A 17,242-nucleotide genomic window follows, 5' to 3' on the forward strand; every position below is an offset into this window, starting at 1 on the left:
ATTTGAACATTGAGAGTTTATAATAAAAGACTATTTCGAGAAAGTAATACAAAACTGACCAGTAAAGTGATACTACTTGACTCTGAACTTAAAGTACTCGACTCCAAGGGGCGCTCGTACTTCAATACTTACTCGCCAGTAATGTGTCATTTTCCTCACTTTTATGTAAATAACTATTAGCGCGATGATTATCAGGTTAACTATTTTCAACTGAAGGAAATATTTTCAAAATCGATCGCCAATAAGTGCAAGAGTGAGTGTTTCTTGCTCGGTCAACTTTTGGCATTGCGTATTATATGGCTAAAGCTATGCCCATATTGAATTTCATGCAATTCAGTTCATAACTAACGGAGATGTAAAAGCGATCGAACATTTCTAAACAAAGTTATCGTTCACACGGACAGATAGATGGACAGACAGACAAAGGAACAGACGGAGAGACCAACCGGCAGGCGAGAGATAGCAATGCAAAATTATAAACGATCTCTAGGATCGTTAATAAACGGCAAAAGTGTAAAATTATGGAACATGTAAAAAACGGTTTTTTGTTTTTTTTACAATAACTTTTTTTGTAAGCGGTACAGAAAAAATTCCTTCCTTGGTACAAGACTCGACACCATAACGAACCAAATAGCGAAAAAAGTAGAACAATAGCTCTTAAGATAAAGAACTAGTAGCGTCGCAAAGTTAGCGGACGGACGGACGGACGGACAAAGTGGCCACAATAGCGCATTTTTTTTTATTTTTGTGGAAATGCGCTAAAAATCACTTCTTGACTCTCGCAAGACAAGACAAAACAACACAGAGAATATTAGCTTCCTAATTGAAATTATGAAAAATAGTAAATTCGCGATACATTAGAGACTATATCCATCGCATCGGTAGCATCCCGTATAGGTGGAAATATTAAATTTGCTGTACTGTATTTTAAAATTATTTCGGAGCGCAAGTTTCATCAAACACTGACAAAATGGAGCTATTTACTCGGTAGTGAAAATTTCGACGTAAGTTGTTGCAGAGAGGATAATTGTTTCATGGCCTCAATTAAAAACCAATAATTACTACATAACGGCTATCACATCCTCTTGCTTCCAGTTTATACGTTGTTTACCAAACAAATTCAAGTTCCATATTAAAGCAATTTTATACGTTTGCCGGCAGCTTTTGTTAATTTTAATTTATGTTTGTCGCGGCATATACTTCTATAAGGTTAACGAGGTCTTTATATATTTTGTAAATATGTGATTAAAAACCTGAAACTGGGTTATATTTTTCAGTATGTTTTGGGTTAATTATAGTCTGTGACTTTTACAAACGTTAATCACATTTATTTATGTAGACAGTCAACAATTAGACTTAGAGTAATAATTAACAAACGTAGGGTATGAATTTGTATAATTCGCAGTATACACAATTTGTAAACCAATGATTAACCTGTTACAATTGTTCTTTTTTTGAAATTTTGAAAAACTAATGATCGATTCGTTATTTTTATGACAGTTCAGAATCTCTTGGGGATGGGAGTTTTGTAAATTTGTTTACAAATTCGCAATACTTAATCCGATTTAAGTTATATACACATTGCACTGCGATTAAATTGTGAGAAACATAATTATTTTAATGTGTGTTCACTTTTTTGATTGCTATTTTTAATTCTAACAGACTGGGAATCTCGCTGGGAATGATCGCCTTCTGTATAATTTTGTTTATTTTATATTTTATGCATCAAGGGCATTAAGGCGATATTTATGCCGAGGGCGACAGAGCCCGAGGGCCTCCGGCCCGAGGGATTGTAAGTCGCCCGAGGGTTAAATATTGAGTAATGCCTGAGGTGCATACAACATTTTATTTTTCATCGTTCCAAGAATGCATTTCCAATATACAAATGTCATGATTATTGTTTGCCCAACATTAAAATGCTTCATACGAATCAAGTTGCATCTTTTTTATTACATAATAAAACTCCGTCAATCAATTTGACAGGCCGTTTGACGGCATAATGAGATGACAATCCATTATGCCCTCTCATTATGCCCTTGGGCGTAATAGACTGCTGTATATATCACATATGACAGATATAATTGACATATAATAGGCAAATAAATAACTATTACGTAGTGAGGTAAATACACAAACTTTCTGTTCTGAAATAATCATATTATGCAATGTTTTCTTGGTCCTTCTTAGGATCTCTGCCCACCCCTTGTTGTTAATTGATAATTTCTTTGCCTCCTCCCATGTTGTTCCTATTTTTTCTTTCTTCTCAATCCAAATTTTCCTAGGCCTTCTCTTCAGATGTTCTTGCGGTTCCCATATTCGGTTTACTGTCATCTGCTTCATTCTATTCAGATGTCCAAACCATCTTTTAGCTGTTGATTTTGTACGTTTTGCACAATTGCATCAACTCCCAATTCCGATCTTACCGTCATTCCGTATTCTGTCCCTTTTACACTCCTGAGGTGTTTCTTGCTCTTCAATAGTATGTTCAATTTCCAGCTCTCACTTCTGAACAGAATGATTGGCCTATATATTGTCCTGTATACAGCCATATTTGTTCCTTTACTCTTTAACGCTTTCGATTGTTCCTGACATTTCTCCCCAAAATTAGTCGTTTTTGCTTTTACTTTGATCCTCATTTGGTCTATAAGCTATTAGAATTGTAGTTTTTCCGTCTGCTACATTTTTATTTTTAATTTACGTTCATGAATTCCCGTTGACTTAGCCTTTTTACCTGCTCTGCCTTTATTATAACAAGCCACGCCTTCCTTTTCTCTCATTTTTGAATCGATTCCGCTGTAAAAATAATGTACGTCCCTCTTCCATTTTCATTACCCCTATACCTTTCTTCGTTCAAGTTCATTTTCCTATGTTCCAAATTCAAATTTTCCACATCTCTAGTTTAAAAGTTATAGTCCGTCAGCTGGCGGCCAAAAAAGGCGATGATAGTATAACGTATGCCCTTTTGCATTCTTGTTTATCTTGAATTCCAAAGGCGACTCGACAACAATTCATTTTTGATCGCCCGTTAGTAACGCTGCTCTTTTTGAAGTGCCTTCTCGAGGTGATCGCTTGCTTATTGTTCTTCCTCTATCTTTGTTTGGTCATACACAGTTACCTCGGTCTCGAATTTTTCATCCAAATCTTCAATTCTGTATTCCACTCCTTTTATTATTAACTTGTTGTATTTGAGATAGTCTGCTTTGTAGCTCAGTGGTAGAGCTTTGGGCTAGAAAACCGGAGGTAGCGTGTTCGAACCTGGGCTGGGGTAGGAATTTTTCATTTGCGGCAGAGATGGGAATTTCGTTAGATCAGTTTCGAGCATTCTGCCGGCAACTCCTAATTAGGTTCTCCTGTAGTTTCCCTAATCCGTAAGGTAAATATCGGAGTAGTATAGAACAACTTAAGTCCTTCTGCAGGGGCACCTTGTAAGAAGCATTATGCGGGCCACTCAGTAATTGGGCGTAAGCCTGTTGAGGGCCTAGAACAAGAGGGACAATAAATAAACCTATTTTCTTATATTTTCCCGTAAAATTTTGTACTTAATCTGATGGTATATTGTCCTTATAACAGGACTCTAAAATATGAACTCGATCTATTGCACACCTTTGGAGATTATCTCCAGTGGAAATTGAGTAGCTCAACACAGAAAAGCTAAACGATTGGGTAAGGAAATGATTAAATGTTTTTTTCTATATGACTTTTATAAAAAGATCAGTATAAGTAAAATTATTTACAAATTAAATTGATTGTTGTTATCAGATTGTACGATCAACGATTAGATAACAAACGCTTTGACCTACATGCAATCTGCGTCGTACAATTTTTCAACAGAAGAGGAAAGACGGTGGAACGAACGACTTAATTCATTTCATATATTATCGGCGTACAAGAATGTCACTGTGCATATACATACAGGGTTTCCCAAGAGTCATGGGAGCTATATAAATTGAAAATTACTTGATCAATAAAGGGTCATAAAAACTACAATTTAGATGGTTTAAAAATTTCATAAACTGTGGGGAGTTTTTTAAGGCACTTTTAAATTGTAAACCCTATCGATTTTATAGGTAGGTAATCAAAAAAGATTTATGGGGATATTTTTCTTGTTTAGTGACTTTTACAATAGGTATAAGATGAAAAACCACAGGTGCCGCAATTTAAGATTTTGAGGTTATCAGTTTTAAACCATTTGAGTAGATTTGACGAGAATTTCAGACACTTGCAGTTCCGCCCCAGGACTTTTCGGAAATCCTTTATATATTACATGTGCAGTGGGTGTTTAGAGTTCGCCCGCCAACTGTAAACATAGGCAACGCACCATTAAGGGAAACAAATGTCAGATATTACCATCCCTACACAACACACTACTACAGCCCATTTTCATTTTACCACACAGGTTAATAATTTGTACCTTTGAAATACGACATTTTTTAATTATTATGCAAATGCTCAGACAGTATGGCATAATCACTTCATTAATAAATCAATGGTGATAGCGTTTAGACAATTGCTAATTTTAATAAATAAATAACCCAAGCCCACTTGCAGGCAAATTGGCGCAAAATTGTGTGCAGCAAATTACTTGCTTTAACCATATAATTATCGAAAGTTAAAGTTAAATGGTCACATATTACTTAAGTGTGCATCATAAAATCTGGTACAAACCCAAGGTGAAATATTATTCATTTAATTGACCTACTGAACGTATTTTTTTAATTGTTGTGCATTTGTCATTGTTTTATATCACGGACAGTATGGCTTCTTTTGAGTTGTATCCAAAGTACCTTAGCCCTTTGGCCACTTCCGTTCTGCTCTTTGGTGGTGAAAATTCAAAATGTTTCAGAACTCGTTTCGTACTACGCCCTACGGTGATGTAACTTGTATTGAAATAATGTTTCCGGTTATGAAATTAATGATGCTTCTTCCATTAAAGATTCTTTACGGCATTTTTGGCAGACGAGAATTGTGAATTCTTAAAATATATGCTCCGAATATAAAGAATGTCATCGTTAGAAATAACGTTAAATCTATTTTGGCTTATATGAACTATAACTTTAACAAAATTCTACTGTCACCTCACTTTTTGCTGGCATACTCCCTCCCATCAGTACATGGGTAGGTATTAATCTAAGTCTGCTAGCAATTTTTCTGTGACTTCGAAATTGAATTATAACACTCTTATTTATTAACTGTAATTAGTCGTTAAGTAACGACTTATTTAAATCCGGACCCCCAGGCAAATGCTATTGCCAATAGTTTGATCAGTTTGTTTTACGTTTCGATGTACAGCAACTCGTGTTTTTAATTTACAATTTTGTCGATCTACGTCCCATTTTGGGAAATGGCGCGTTCGCGCTTCGGTCTCTTTTACGAGGATGCGTGTAAAGTAACTTGATAGCGAAACCAAACTGATCAGAATGGGATTACTTTTGTCGGTTTTAGTTATTTGCGTTAGCGTGGTTGAGTTTCTGTCGATCCTCTCCAATTTTCGAAGGACTTTGGTGCCGCTTGCCCCAGCCGGCGATTTGTCCCCGCTCGTACTACGCTATGAGGAGGGGCTTCACGCGGAACGTAGAAGAATTTTAGGTATTTTGGAAAAGTGTAGAGAATCTGAAGGTGCGAATGAGAATGGCACCTGCGCTCACGCATATGGCCCTACCGAGCCTCCTTCGCTTCCAAAAATAAGGTGTAGCGATGTTCGCAATGACAAGAGAATTGGTGAACGCGCACGTGGAAATTCTGTATGCGCTTTTAACAGTACCGAATATTGGGAAAATTCTCATGTCATTGAGAAGCACGAGCTTAAAGTACCCAAACGGCGGGTGAAATTTGGGTACAGTCTTGAAGAAGGCGATCGAAATTGGTCACGAACTCCATCTCCCATTTTCTTCAAAGTAGAAGAAAGCGACGATTCCGCTCGAGAATCTTCTTCGACTCTCCAGGACGATGCTTGGGACGTCAACAAGAAGACCGTATCTTCGGACGAGGACGAAAGTAATCCCCATTTCGACTCAGATTTCCTACAGACACTCGACGGTGTGAAGAAACGCAAATGTGCGCATCGTAATTTCGGGCAGAACGACAACGTAGACTCCTGGAATCCGGATCGGGTTCCTACTTGCTCAGATGAGGACAGCGGAGTATCAAGTGCTAACGGGCCGATATTGCACACTGATAAAAGGAAACGTTCGTTTCGCAAGAAAAAGTACAGAAGTCGCGAGCACTCTTTTGAATTACGTCCAAAAACCGCCGAAGTGTCAAGTTCCGATTTCGAAACAGATGCTCCAGAAAACGTCGACAATAATTCGTTGCCCTACGCAAATGAACAATTTGAGCCGGTCGATCAGCATTGTGACAAGGAGAGGAACTCCGCTTCTAACGCATTTTGGGTAACTAGCGTCACTATATACCTACCTACTGTATTGAAATAATATAATCACACTTAAAATAGCGAGGCAAGTTGCCAATCTCAAATTGATTCTAATTTTTTTTAGTTCTATTTTTCATTAATTTGGACTTGCCGATTAGAAGTTGATTGATGTGGACCGTGTAACAGATCTTACGTGATTTGTGGGTTTACGCGATAGTATTTTTAGAACCACTCCTCTCTCGTTTGTTGTAATGCCGAAAAAAAGAAGTTTATTGTGTAACGATATTAGCTACAAATTTCCAACATATTTTAGATGACTTCTGTTCAATGTGACAAGGTTTAAACAGTGATTGATGGACTTTGTAGTCCTTGAAATTCTTACATTAGATCGAAAAGAATTTGGGACACTATCTTTTCTTATTCTAGTACAGTAGGCGTTGCCCAAAGCTCTTAGTCTTTTAAACCACCTGAAGGGGGTAGTGGTGGAAAAAACCTAGAAGGGTGAGAACTGATAAAGAGGGTCTAAATTCTTATTGAAAAAATGTTTCAAAACCCACTCGTGGTTGTTGCCGCGTAACATAACTGTAAATGATGACTAACGGGCAAATATACATCATAGCAACTATTAATTAGCGAAAACCCGAAGTCTCCAGGTGGCCCAGGGGCGAGATCTCGACGGAAGAGACAGACATGATGGAAAATCGAGCACATAAGCGTTACCTTAACTTCGTTGTGTTACACTAAAAATAATTCTTATAACGACGCTTATTTTGAAAACAGATACATTTTTGGGCTTCATCCCCAAACAAATGAATGCTGCATCTGCAGTAAATATTGCTTTTTATTTCAAAAATACGAGTATGGATAAAAAGTTATGTAAGATTACGTTTTCATTTGGTAAATCACAGAGAGTGCTATAGTATATGGCGTTCTCTAGTATTTACTTAGTGGTATGGTATGTAAAATTGAGTTGGGTGACTGGAGCTATCTGGGTCTATTCCAATCCACCAGTGATCTAGCTTCATCTTTTCGTTTAGTTTGATCTCTAATTATGATACTGAATTAAACTAATGAATGGGATGCGAGATGTTTCCTTCAGAACCGCTACCGCCTGTTGCCAAACTGCTCAGCTGGATTAGGTAGCTACGATATTCAGGGTGTTCTATTAATAAAGATCACAGGCCATATCTATGGAACCGTTAATTGCATAGTTTGGGGAAAAACATTTTGTTGACAGAATAGGCCAAGAGAAATCGCTGGAAAATATTTTCAAGTTTCTAGGTTTACCGCTAGATGGCATACGATTCATGGTTAAGTAAAAAAAGATGATCTTTTCTCATGAAATATATCCACAAATTTCCATAAAAATACATGTATCGAAATCTTGTACGAATTTTGCATTATTTTGATACTACACATATTGATCTAGCTCATTAAATATGAAGGGTGGGGGCAGGGATGCACCGATAAGGAGGGGAGAGTTTCTCTTCTACTGTTGATGGATACACCCTCGGATACACCACTGTACTAAAAATAAACTGTACCAATATAGACAACGAGCGACAAAGTCACTTCCGGTTGACGAATATTGATCAAAATTTAATCAATTAGTCGGTTAATCATTGTCTACCTATTGCTAAAAACAGACGAACGGACGGACCGATGGACCGAAAGTCCAAAGTCATAAACTCGCTTTTTGTCGCTCGTTAATAAACCTGTAACAAACATAGCAAACGAGCTCCTGGGTCACTGAACATTTAATCAGTTGTTCCTTAAGTAATGATAAACAAAATACAGTATTTTGACTGAAAACAGGATTGGAAAATTCGAAACCGTTCGGAAGATATCCTGTCCATAGACGGACCGACGGGCGGACGGACAGAAAGTCCAGTTATTTTTAATTACTATTTTTATTATATCTTGTTATATGTTCATTTGTTTCAAAGCCAACTGGGGTGAATATAAGTATGGAAATTTAAATTTGTGAATGGGCGTATTTTCGCCATCTATGCTTAGGAAACAGATATCAAAATGCGGTTTACACTGATCACTTTTTCATTTTATTTGATTATATTTTTATGGGGAATTTTGAATTTTCAAGAAAACCTGCAAAGTTTATATTAATATCAATCCGCGGCCTCTACCACTCATCACGTTTACTAAACAGACTCGACTTTGTAAAATTTGATTACACGAAGCTCTTTCCACTTATGTGAAATCGGTTAACCTAAACCGAAGTTACATTCAACTCCGTAAAGAGATGTTCTCTTTCCCCACCTCACATATTTTATGAGTTAGCGGAATGTGCTCCATCAAAATGATCCAAAATTCATACAAGATTACGATGCATGTATTTTTTATGCATGTTTGTTGGGTATATTTTAGGAAAAAATCATTTTCTACTTAACCATGAATCGTACGCCCTCTAGTGGCAAACCTAGAAACTTGAAAATAATTTTCAGCGATTTCTCTTAGCCTCTTTTGTTAACAAAATCTTTCCCCCCAAAACTGGCGAAAAACACTACGCTACAAGCGCTCTAACCGAGGCTCGAACAATGTGGCTTGAAACCAAAACAATATTCCGCGCTTCGTATATTCTCACTAGCCACCAATTTTCGTTTAGATTTCCTACTTTCTCTTTCTGAGTACTCTTTTCTGACACTTCACCCTTCAAACTTAAACATTAACCAAAGCACACTCGTACGTGTCGCCCAGACGTTGCAATGGCGCTTTGCGAGTACCCTTCTCCGACATTCCGTTCTCTAAACATTACTTAGTATCACATTGCATTCGATTCTGTATTTTGTGAATGTTTGCAACTAGCAACACGAATTTGGAAATCCATGATGCGTTACAGCCCCAAAATTATGAACAAATATAAAGTGAGGAAATTTGACCAACAAAAACTTCTGTACAGTTAAAAATAAATCCTATTTCTTCAAAAGAAATTTAATTCTCTTTATTGAGGACTTTTTTTTACAAACAAAGGTTTAGAGGACATAAAGGAATGTGTAACTAACTAAATAAAGGCGAAGAAACATTTCAGAATTGGTAAAATTTGTGGAAAATCAGCTTCCATGTAGTGAAAATGTTAATATAACTCGCCGCTTTCGGGGCATGAGCGAAAAAATAAAAAAAAATATTTATTCATCTCCCACCGGCTAGACTACCGGTACAAAATAGCGTGACGCTTTCTTTAAAAAAACCCGATAAACCATCGTTTACTTTCCAATCTACTTTCAACATCGTTATTCCCGACGGTACTCCAAATTCCATGACCGGCGCCCGAACTGATAACCACCTGCGTTGCTTATCTCGCACGTGGCATAAATTTTAAATGAGTAGGCTTAGTCTAGAGTAGACAAAGTGGTAACTTTAACGGAAAGGGTTGATAAAGCGAAACAAACGGTTGTGCATTCTAATAATGACATGTCATTTTAATAATAATGGTACACGGAGCACGAAATAAAATTGCTATTTTTGACGTTTAATTGAATTCAGGAATCAGGAGTGTCAAAAGTTTCATAATGATGGATTTCTGCTATAAAATAAAGTTTTGTATTATATACAATGAACCTATTAAAAAAACTGAATATTGTCCTTCCGCCCTACTAACTTACTGACTGACAAAACATATTCATGCTATACTGAATATTACGTTTCATGGCTTTTGTTGCTTTATACTTACTTTTGATTACTGTTTATCCATAATTACGGGATCACGTGCAGTTTCCAGACCTAGACATTATAGGTAAATACAATATCCTATTTATAAACGTTATTTACAGTAATCGTTAAAGATCAACGGTGAATTGGAACAACTTGCCAGCTCAATCGAAATTGGATTGTCTGTATTACAGGCAGCTAAGATAAACAAACATTCGGTAGTTTATTCCAAATAAAAGGTAAAATGATGGCATAATTTGTTATTTGTACGTTGTGCATTTGGGATACAGTTTATCCTAATTTTTCCCTGCATAAAGAACATTGTCATTGATCGACATCTTTGTATATGTACGTCCGTGACAAATGTCGCAAAACGATCATATCCAATGCATAATTTATTTTTGCTGACGCGTGTGTGTTTAAATTAAATTTGATTGTTTAACGCGATTGTTTTCACAGCCAAGATTGTATGCTTACACTAAACCTTGAAATTTAAAATAAATTGTATGTAATTAAACAAACCTACATTTCGCTCAGCAGTTTTCCAGAATATTTTTTAGATCCAAGGATTACTTTTTGTAGCATCTCCTTTGGGTTTCCGTATTGTGTCATTTCGCATGTAGAAAAATTCTAGTAAAACGGAACAATTCTAATACTTACACGTCACCTGTTTTCAGTATGTCGCCAAAATAATAAACAAGTTAAAAAAAGTATCGTAAACGATTTACAAAAAGCGCATTTCCACATCAACAGTCTTTGTCCGAAAACATTAGCTACTGACACCTGATTTTAATTTGCTTTTATAAGAGTAAATTGCTAAAATTTCAGGAGAATTTGGTCACAAACATGTCACAAATAAACAATTTAAGTCTGTGGATGCCTAATAACTTCATTGCACCTTTATATTAATTTATTTTTTAGGAAGCACTTTCCCTTCTATTCTATTCGCAGGGGAGCCCAACCGGGCAGCACTTAGGTACACGAGACCAGAGGTCCATTGTGCCTACCCCCGTTCTTTCGAAACTGAACAAGAAAGTTGGCTCTGGGCATACCCAATCTATTTTTTCCAACAGAACCAATTTTATTTTTCTCCTCAATCCATGTACCTGCTTCCTCAATCAAATTTTGGGTTGATTTGTTGGATTCGTCTCCGACCCGAATAGCAGAGTAACGATTAAAATAACGAAGAAATACAAAAGGAAATGTGGTTATCGTTATGCAACGTACTACTGTACCCGACGCGTAAGAAGATCACGCACCCCCACCCCCATATTCTATTAGTGCCCCACGAAGGTAGTTAGCTTCTCTGCAAACTAAATTACTCATCTGCGCATAACCCGTTGTAGACTTCATATGTGACGGTAGCAGAAAATTATGTAGGCATGTGTTAAATCACAATACTTTCAAGTATTTGAAATGTGCACAGTGTGATTTTGCAACACATCACCACCGTGTCCTGAAACGGCATCTCTTAATTCACAAAACCTCGAAGGATTTAAAATGTGCACACTGTAAATCGCATTATATGGAAATGTTAGACAATATCGATCTGCCCCTACATACGAGGTTCGCCGAGATAGGCGATACAATGTTCATCGGGTCTGCTATTATCTATATAAACAAAAATGAATGTTTTGAGGTCTGTCTGTCTCCTATCCCTATCTAAACCGTCCATCCGGCTGCGATGAAATTTTGGGGAATGGTTGGGCGTAGGTCCGCGAAAGTTTCTGAGTTAGGAAAACACTTTCCGAATTCCCACGGAAACGGGAACAGGAAAAAAACAGAATTTTATGTTTTACGGTCCAAAAGAGACTTTGATGATTGAATGATTTTATACAAAATACATGGAATACCAAAGGCTTCAAACTACCGTAAAATTGCAATCTTAGTGGAAAATCATTTCTATTTGTAAGATTTTCGGAAAATTCGCGAGAACTTGACGTTTCAAAACGAGGTGGATTGTTTATTAAATTTTTGACACGTGTATTAGATCTTTACTACTACTCCTCGTGCACTTTCTCTCTCTTCACCCTCTTTTGTTATATTTGTGCATCCAAATCCCTTTTTGCCAGCTCATTTTTCATCCTTTCTTCTACTCTTTTCGACGTCGCGTCGGCGCGTCCGTACCCATCTTACATAACATTTTTCTCTTTATTCCTCCCACGTTCCTTTTACGTTCATGCTCGTTGTTAAGCATTCTTTCACTAATTCGCTTTCTTTCTGCATCCCTTTCGCCAATTCTCCACACCTGTCTCATCGCCACCACGCCCTTTCTCCTAAAGTCTCTTATCTGCGCTATTGTTTCTTTGCATTTGGTACTCTCAATATTTAATTTTTTTTAACTTTTCTATGCTTTCCTCCCTTTATTTCCATTGTGCTTTCCTTCCAGCCTCCTTCCCAAATCTCATCATCTTCCACTTTTCTACATTTACCTCCATTCCTTTTTTTCCCCAATACCTTTGCATCTTTCCCATCATTTCCTTCATCTGTTCGACCTCTGTTGCCGTGAATCACTGCGTCGTACGCGTAATTAATTAATGCCTACCTTCAAAAAGGCGAATTGTTAACGTAGCCGGACATATTATCAAATCGTTAATTTGTAGCTTAAATCCCACCCTAGGAATCAAATAAAAACTGGGTATCACTTTGTATGCGAGTAAACATACAATTATTGGTTGACAAGAACAAAAATTAATTCCGAAACACATGAAAGAAAGAAAAGCTTACGAAGTTTGTTTAGACATATTACCCCACACGCAGGCGGGCGACAATTAGAATAAGAAATCCTTAAATTACTTAGATTTTTTTTCTTAAGATCCGTTTCCGAAAGGATCGATGATCAGTGACAACACTATATCGATACCGCAACTGATAATACGCGAGCGTGTGACGATACAACTTAAAACAATGGACAAGACGGATCGTTAGTCCTGATCATTGGTCCTTTGTTCTAATAATTCAAATAATCTGGTCGTAAAAGATTTGCGATACTAGGCGCACACAAATGTGGACAGTTCCTGAACTTCACTTTTCTTTATAAGACAGAATTATATGACAAACAAAACTGGCGTTATGAGTAAGATGACAAATTTTCGGGAGCTGTTCGGACGGTAGAAAACTTTTAAGTTTTAATAAGAAAAGAACCTTAACGAAAGGCCTCACTGGGGACTACAACTGCTAGACTTTTATTTCAACGAAACTTTTTCTGAAATCGGACAACACGCGTTAAACTTCTCACACAATTTGCGTCTGCACAAATTTATTACAAAAATGACGCATAAACAAATAGTGCCGACTGCCCGAAAATGTAGCGTAAAAAATGTACACGCTCTTCAAGCGTCGCGACACCGGGAGCCCCGTTTTTACGTTGATTCCAGTGTTTTAAAGAACCACCACTCTCACTACACCTTCTTTAATAAAATTTCAGAAACCTCGCCAATCACCAATAGCTTTAATAATCACAGCTTCAAAACTATCAGATGTGCATTTCCTTGAATTTAATTCACTTTTGCGTTATCGCAAACTTGACCAGATGTGCCTTAGTTAAAGCAACTTAAATATAAATGATTTACTACGTTTCTTCCATTGATGTTCACAACACGGATATCAATTTCATATTCGTACTACAAAAAAGGTATACATTTTTTCAAAATTATCTATTGCCATTCTCTAAGAAGTATTAACGGATTTCCTTGTATACTATCGATACATTACGCAATAGTGTATGGTTTGGACAAGAGAGAAAGTGGGCCCCAAATTTCCGGAGAACAAACACTTTTTTTGGGAGAAAAGTCAAAAATTGAATGATGAAAATAAGACACTGTCGTGGTATTTTTTTAGTTTTTCGTATAAAGAACATTATTTATGATTTGATTTAAATTTGCGATAAATTCGCTAAATAGTTCCTTAACTATGGCGGTACCTCGTTAAAATTGTTTCGGTTAAAATTACTGTTCGTTTGAGATACGAAACATCAACTATGTTCTAAATTGACAGACCGATTGCCGGTTATGACCTTCCTGCTAATATCTGTAAAATTGGCAACATGTCAACACTTGTTAATTGGGATGTGTGTAATACTACAGTTACAAAAAATTAAGAGATTTTTCGCGATGTTTGACATCGATCTGCTTTTTTTAATTCATACTTAGTAATTGTTTTGAAATCTATACGGTTAGCAAATGCTTGTACCAAGTACGCGTCTGACTGGTTCTTTGGCTGGGGGTTGAATCGTACCAACCCACTACCTGTAGTTACAACCTGATGAAAATGGCGCTTTAGGACACGAAATCATTCTAGAAGATGCAACTATGAAAACAAAACATAAATGACATTTAATTTTGCTATAAAAATTGGTGCCAAGTAACGATCCATTTTTCTAATTTTGAATTGTCTCCTTATATAAATTACGAAAGAGCTTGCGTAATCTCTACAAGACTACAACCAAAAAATCTCATAAAGTGAATCATTTTCAAATTTCGGTTACAACTGAGCGAATACATTTTTGAACTTTTATTGCCCGGCAAATGAGATCCTTGGCATTCGTCCCACATTTTGTGGCTCTATCATACATAGATATTAATCAAATGCGTCAATTCATCCGTTTTGCATTCATGAAACCAAATTCGCCATTTTTTATAATACTCGAGCGCGTAATTTGACGATAATTCCCTCGTATTTTTTCAAAAATAGAGCTCTAAACTCGTTCGTAATTGAACACACATGATGCGAAAATTGATATATTTTCATCGATATCGTCAAGACCCACCTCAAAATTTCTCGAATATATTGCACGCGGCACTACGTTCCATATCATTTTCTAAAAATACCACCGGTATGCTTTGCTCTTTTACCCATCTGGCACAATTCAGTCTTCGCCCAGAGTTTGAACAGTTTGTGTGTCAAAATGGGAGACGTGGATCTGCAAAGCAACTACACCATCACCGAGAAGAAGACTCGCAAAGTTAAAAAGACCACAACGAAACGACGCGAAAGTAACGACCGCGGCGATGTTACCATTACAGAAATTGAACGTACCACCAATGGGGTGGAAAATAGGGGGTACGTGTGGTGATGATTCGAAAATGCGCCCTTTTTCGAATTTCTACCACGCGTACCCCGACTAATAAGGTACAGTTTTTAAGTGTTTACTATGTGTTTTTGGGCTTTATGTAGTGATGTGCAAAATGTTGGAGTTGGGAGTTCGTCCAAATTATATTAATTAAATTGTGTCCCTAAACATCCAAAGTGTTCGTTGATTTTGATGTAATAGAGCTCATTTCATCTCCGAGCTTATTTTTAGAGTTAAAATTATGTCTAATTACGTCCGTTTTTCTTTCAGCTTATTTTTAGTGGCGAGTACACGAAGGCTATGAATAAAGATTGGCATGGACAACACTTCTGCTGTTGGCAATGCGACGAAAGCCTAACCGGACAACGGTACGTTCTTCGAGACGAGCACCCTTACTGCGTCCAATGCTACGAAACCGTGTTCGCGAACAGTTGCGAAAAATGCAGCAAAACAATTGGTATCGATTCTAAGGTAGGTTCGGTTGCACTTTTGTAATTGAAATCTAAAAATATCACTACATAATAATGCATGCATCAGCGGCCATTTTGCTTTCGGCGGAGGCAAAAATCTATTTACGTCAACTACTAACTCTTCAACTTTATTGCCTTTCTGTTAAATCGGGTATGTGGAGAAGATGCGAAAGTGCCGTTCCTTTATTTGAATTCCTCGCTGCTGAAATTGAATTTTCTATCACCCTAATGCTTTGGATTTAGTTAGACGTCTGAAAAAACACGAATTTCTCGTTTTGGAACAGATCACTTTTTGTTGCTTGTTCCGATTTTATAAAAATAGGGTATCACCGCGCGACAATTTTAAGGTTTGCTGCCAAAACGTACACTCTATCGATTCTTTCACTTTGTGAACAGGTGGTGACCTACATGATACTTGGCATATTTACCAAAGCTTAATTTAGATGCACTTCAAAATTGTGGCAATTAAAATGATTTTTTAATTTCGCGGGGTTGATATGAATGAAGAGGGAACTCTTGCGTTGGGAGGTAATGGACTTTTCTTTTGAAATTGAACACTAAGACAGTGGGCGTATTTTGACTGACGTTAGTGGAATAACTAGTTTCATAATCGACTGTTCGCTCGACACTTCATTGCTACCGTCTGCAGCCATTCGGCTAAGAGATTGGTAATTAGTGAAAATTAGGTATATGATCAGTTTTTTTTTTCGAGAATTCATTTTTAAGTTTAGTTTCGTTGGGCCATCCTGTATTAACCAAGCTTTAGATTACAGTGTATTTTGTGCTCATTGTACAAAAGTAAAATTGCGTCATTATGTCTGCTCGTTTGCCCGTCCCGTGAGGTATTCTGTCTTCTTTTTACTAATGTTGTAAAAATCTCAGAAAAGGTGCCTAACCTGAATCTGAAGAGTTCCATCGAAATCTTCGTCCAGATGCTAAAAGAATTATGAAATTATCGTTACGGAGATCTTTCCTCAAAAGTCTTTCGGACATTTTTAGACAAAAACTAAAAGGTCTAAAAATGTTAATCAGGTTTTCCATCTGTATGGTCTTCTCTTGCACTCTTCAATCTTTGGAACCAAATTAAAGGACCTGGGTTGCCATTTTTTTGAACAGAAAATTTAAAATGAGGACAGCCGAGAATGTTTATAACAAAAATGCTCGATGCAATTGATATCTACAGCGCGTTCGCACCTGTAGGTGCAGTATGGTGCTTATGAACATATAGTATGCTTGCCAAACTTATTACTAAACGTAACAATGATAGCACAAGCAGATTATGGGGTCTATTCTGTATATTGTCGTTAATAAACGATATCGTAATGGTAACGATATGATTTTGAACGGCATCTATATGCAGTAATACTGAACAGAGAAAGTCGTTGCCAACCGATAACCGCTCTGTAACATCGTTACGCGTTGGAGAATAAGCGCCTATGTTGTATTTTAGTTACTTTAATTCAATCATATGTCAGTTTGGCATCATTGCGGTGAGAAATAAGGATGCGTTATCGAAGTATGACGCAAATTACTAACAGATAATTTAGTCCATAAAACCCCATACTGCATCTGGAGATGCGAACGCTGTATAGTTTTGCTTGGTTCGCCATTTGAATAAATTGAAGCTTGATTTATTTCAAACGAGTAGCTGTCCATCAAAACAAC

General features: G+C 37.0%; 1 protein-coding gene across 6 annotated transcripts in view; it reads left to right on the forward strand.

The window, feature by feature from the left end:
• The window catches only part of LOC116170173 (four and a half LIM domains protein 2), an 86,568-nt gene that overhangs the window by 52,319 nt on the left and 17,007 nt on the right, over window positions 1–17,242 (forward strand). For 3 of the 6 annotated variants that reach the window (XM_031486398.1, XM_031486399.1, XM_031486400.1), the window contains one exon: window positions 15,378–15,578. In XM_031486398.1, coding sequence (XP_031342258.1) covers window positions 15,378–15,578 — 201 coding nt within the window. Of the gene's footprint in view, window positions 1–5,284; window positions 6,390–14,890; window positions 15,167–15,377; window positions 15,579–17,242 lie in introns of those variants that run through there. The other 3 variants (XM_031486397.1, XM_031486401.1, XM_031486402.1) reach the window with 3 other exon arrangements.

This window comes from Photinus pyralis, unplaced genomic scaffold (genome assembly GCF_008802855.1).
Source record: "Photinus pyralis isolate 1611_PpyrPB1 unplaced genomic scaffold, Ppyr1.3 Ppyr1.4_LG5, whole genome shotgun sequence".
Classification (NCBI taxonomy): domain Eukaryota; kingdom Metazoa; phylum Arthropoda; class Insecta; order Coleoptera; family Lampyridae; genus Photinus; species Photinus pyralis.